This window comes from Salvia hispanica, unplaced genomic scaffold, assembly GCF_023119035.1.
Source record: "Salvia hispanica cultivar TCC Black 2014 unplaced genomic scaffold, UniMelb_Shisp_WGS_1.0 HiC_scaffold_66, whole genome shotgun sequence".
Taxonomy (NCBI): domain Eukaryota; kingdom Viridiplantae; phylum Streptophyta; class Magnoliopsida; order Lamiales; family Lamiaceae; genus Salvia; species Salvia hispanica.
Genome location: NW_025952421.1, coordinates 1 through 4,380, shown reverse-complemented (window position 1 = coordinate 4,380; position 4,380 = coordinate 1). Strand labels below are relative to the sequence as shown.

The 4,380-nt window shown below is 37.3% G+C and overlaps 1 protein-coding gene across 1 annotated transcript; it reads left to right on the top strand.

Annotated features, from left to right (window-relative positions):
• The first annotated feature begins 676 nt into the window (after positions 1–676).
• Positions 677–2,449, top strand: LOC125199753 (6,7,8-trihydroxycoumarin synthase-like). The gene is made up of 2 exons (XM_048097662.1): positions 677–1,623; positions 1,707–2,449. Exons 1-2 carry the CDS (start codon positions 739–741, stop codon positions 2,316–2,318), a joined length of 1,497 nt encoding a protein of 498 aa, XP_047953619.1. The 5' UTR covers positions 677–738; the 3' UTR covers positions 2,319–2,449.
• The last annotated feature ends 1,931 nt before the right edge of the window (positions 2,450–4,380 follow it).

Genomic DNA, 4,380 nt, shown 5'->3' with positions numbered 1-4,380 from the left:
TAATTTTCTTGCATTTACAGTTTAATACTTGAGTTTATGTTTAACAAATATTTTGCATATCTCCATAATATCCATAATATCGCAATTTGTGTATTTCTATTTGTATCTCTATTTCAATATATTAAAATATTAGAGTACTTAGTAGTCATTTAAATAATAAAAAAAATGTCAAATGGAGTATTAGTTAATTTATTTGAAAATACAGTATTAAATCTTGAATTTTAAAGTTTATTAGAATGCTTATTTTTCCTTATTTAAATAGTAAAATATTATCGTTTTAAACATTACCGATAATTGAAAAAAATTGAAAATTGCAATGTGATATTATGATTTCTAACATTATGAGACTCTCCAATTATTTTACTAAATTTTATAATTTGAATGAGAATTATCTCATATAAAAATATATTAAATTTTGTAGTTTAAATATATCATGTATTTGAGTTTTAATCACTTTATAAATTTATTAAATAAAAGAGCTTAAAATACAAAAATATTATTTTAAATATCTATTTATTTATAATCAGAATTATTTTTATGGATAATTTTAGCACCGACTTATTTACATTTCTAGTTCCGTCCCTGCTTATATAGTATTGCATATATAGCAGATATATCGGATATGTATGTGCAGTCGGCAATCTTATTAAGTAGTTATATAAACCTATATAGTATTTTTTGCCTATTGTGCGTTTTCTTTCAAAACAATACTATCTCAATTCTCAAACTACCCAAAACATGATGTTTATTCTCTTGTTTTTCCTTCTCCCAGTAATGATCATCTTCTACTTCCAAGCACAAAAATATAAACATGCCACCAAACTCCATCCACCGGGGCCAAGGGGGCTGCCGTTCATCGGAATTCTGCACCAGTTCAACGTCCGATCTCCGCACACGTACCTCCGCCGCCTCTCCAACAAGTACGGCCCCGTCATGTCCCTCAAGCTCGGACTACGGCCAGTCGTTGTGATTTCCTCAGCAGATGCCGTGAAAGAGATCATGAAATCACACGACGCCATTTTCTCCAGCCGCCCGCTTCTTGTTTCCCTGCAGAGGCTCACGTACAACGGCCTAGATGTTGCGTTTTCACCCTACAACCAAGTGTGGAGGGAGATGAGGAAAATCTCCACCATCCATCTCTTTGGCGCGAAGCAAGTTCAATCATCTCAGCCTATTTTCAAAGATGAAGTGCGGAAGATGATGGCGAAGATTGCTAGAGACGCATCTTCTTCCACCGTCGTTAACTTGAGCGAGACGATGTTGTCGCTTTCTAATAACTCTATATGTAGAGTTGCGTTTGGGAAGACCTATGGAGATGAAGGCTATGGAAAGAACCGTTTCTTTGATCTTCTTCGCGAAATGCAGTCGCTTCTTGGAGGTTTTTTTGTGGAGGATTACTTGCCTTGGTTTCGATGGGTTGATAGATTGCTTGGTATGAATAAAAAGCTTGGCAAGAATTTTCATGACATGGATTCTTTCTATGAGGAACTGATTGAAGAGCATATGGATCCGAATAGGCCAAAATCTATGGAGGGAGACATCGTTGATATATTGCTAAGGATTAAAGAAAATGGAACGACGTCGTTTGAGCTTACACTGGACCACATCAAAGCACTACTAATGGTATGTATGTTAATGTAATGAATATCGTATTTGGTTAATTAATTTGAGTGAACATATTATGACTATTGTAGCCTTGTTTGCAGAATATAATAGCCGGAGGCAGCGACACGGTTTCAGCTGCGTTAGTGTGGGCGATGGCCGCGTTGGTGAAGAAGCCTTTGTTGATGAAGAAATTGCAAGCGGAGATAAGGCAGTTGGCCGGAGAGAAAGATTTGATCGATGAAAAAGACATAGAGAAACTTCCGTATTTAAGGGCAGTTGTGAAGGAGAGTCTGAGGTTGTATCCACCAGCTCCACTGTTAATACCACGAGAGACGACCAAGAAATGTAGTGTAAATGGTTATGAAATCGAAGGTGGAAGTACTGTGTATGTCAATGCTTGGGCTATTGCAAGAGATCCTGCGATGTGGGAAAACGAGGATGAGTTCTTGCCTGAGAGGTTTTTGGAGTCCGGCCTTGATCCAAGGGGCCAGACTCCGGAGTTGATCCCGTTTGGATTCGGGCGAAGAAGGTGTCCGGGGATCGGAATGGCAACGGCTGAGATGGAACTCACATTGGCAAATGTTGTGGGCAAATTTGATTGGGAGTTGCCGGTTGGAATGAAGGAAGAGGATATTGATTTTGAGGTTTTGCCTGGAATCACAATGCATAAGAAGAATGCTCTTTGCCTCCTTCCCAAGCTCGTGATAGCATAGATCTTTGTAGACTATCTACTTACTATAAATGTCTAAGTAAGTAATGTTATAAACTAGGCTCTCAAAATGTTCTAAACCCTGTGAAATATTTCAATTATTATGCAAAAGTTATAACTAGCTTGTATCGTTTACTTGTGGTTAGTAATGAACGGGTTTTGGAACCTAATAACTTGTAGTTATCCCTTAGAATGTCCAACTAGACATTTATTTTGTAGTATTAATAATCATAACTTTCTATATACTAATCTACAAGTTTCCCTCGTGTGGGAAGCCTATTTCCAAATACATAGAGATATGAGGTGAGAAAACACTTATAAAAACATCCCTAAATGTGCATGATTAATTTATTCAATGCATGCCACAACGAATAGACTAACAAATGGGGTGAGAAAATAATTGATAAAAACTTTCCAAATGTGTAGAATTTACTTAAGTACCATATCTCACAAAGTATAATGTTTTACATATTCAGGGGCCAACTTAAGTATGGATCATTGTGAATTTTAGCAATTGCTTATTCTTTTAATTGTTCATAAATTATTTAGATGTCTGTAATTAAAAATTGTTTTTTATTAAAAAAAATTAGCAGATAATGCTTGAGGCTCGCATTCCAAGGAATGTCGGCAATGAAACCACCTCAATGGTTGAGCGTGCTACATGCACCACGTATGTCAGGCGAACTGTCGTCAGTTTTCCTTTTCACATGAGCTGTCTCATACCGTCAGCCCATACAACGCCGCTGTGACGCCCCGGAAATTTCGATCCTTTCTTTTGAGATAAATCGGATTTAGTAGCTTAATTAATTTTCTCTTAGAAGTTGTGTAATCGTACTTTCCTCGTTGTATTCGACTTTGAAGTAATTTAAGTATTCTCGTTGGATGAATAAAGTGCAAGGAAGTTTTGTGTCAAGGATAAAAGTAAAGCTATGCTTTTATTAGATAAATAATTGAAGAAAAATTTGCACAAGAGTGTCGAAGAATTTATTCACATAGTGCTTACATAGGTGAAAGTGACAATACACTCTTATATTACAATTCTTCTCTAGAGACTCTAATTACATGAAAATGGAAAGTATGACTATGGTTTCCAAACCAACCTTTGGATCTTTCCAAGAAGAGGATCATGAGGATCTTGAGGAAGATCATCTCTTCCTCTCTCTCGATTTCTACACCACCTTGATAGCCAAGCTACACCAAAGAAACCTACAAAGAAATAGCCACCAAAGAGGTTAGAAAAATTCCAATAAAAGAACAAGGATTTTGGCTTTCACCAATAAGGTATAAGTGATGATCAAGACATCACATTGCTGCCATGGAATCGAAAAATATGCCCAAGAACCGAGACATCCCCAATTCTCCACATAGAGCAATAGAGACAATAGTAGACAAGGGATGAAGTCATCATCTAGGCCTAAAAGGGAGTAAACAAGACCCCTTCTTACACCAAGAACAAGGCTGAAAATACAGCCAAGGATGTCATCCAAAAATTGCATCAATTTGGCAAGAATCTCACAATCATCAAGCTCGAAAGAGAAAGAGCTAGCAACCCCAAAATAGGAGCCTTTGCCTCCAAGATTCCAATCACAAACAGCCAAGCAAAGTGGCTATATAAACCACCCAACGCCACTTCTCTCCCATACCTCTCAAGCACCCCAAAGTTTGAATTTTGTAAGAAGTATCGAAGGAGAGGCGGTGGCAGAGAGAAGGAAGTGGCAGCCAAGATTCAAGGATTCACCAAGTGAGGTAAATTCCTCAACACCCTCTCGCATCATGTAGAACAACGAATAGCTAGAAACAAGAACTTAGAATTTTCATAGGATCCTCACAGCAAGGATGAAAACAATAGCAATCATGTAACACTAAGTTGAAGCTCAAGAGCTTAGAGCTATGCAAAATTAGAGATAGCCGCATGATACCCCCTCCCTAAGAATTCAGTGGCATAGTATCATAAGCAAGAACTTAGCAAGATTTCAATTTGAGCAATATACCACCATAAGCCACACAAGACTCCAATGGAGAATTTCTTTTCCAAAAATAAGCTACTGCCATAACTCGAAAAAGGA

Coding starts and splice junctions, on each gene's coding strand:
- LOC125199753 (XM_048097662.1), top strand. CDS start 739: ATGATGTTTATTCTCTTGTTTTTCCTTCTCCCAGTAATGATCATCTTC. Junction 1,624..1,706: donor ACATCAAAGCACTACTAATG/GTATGTATGTTA, acceptor CCTTGTTTGCAG/AATATAATAGCCGGAGGCAG.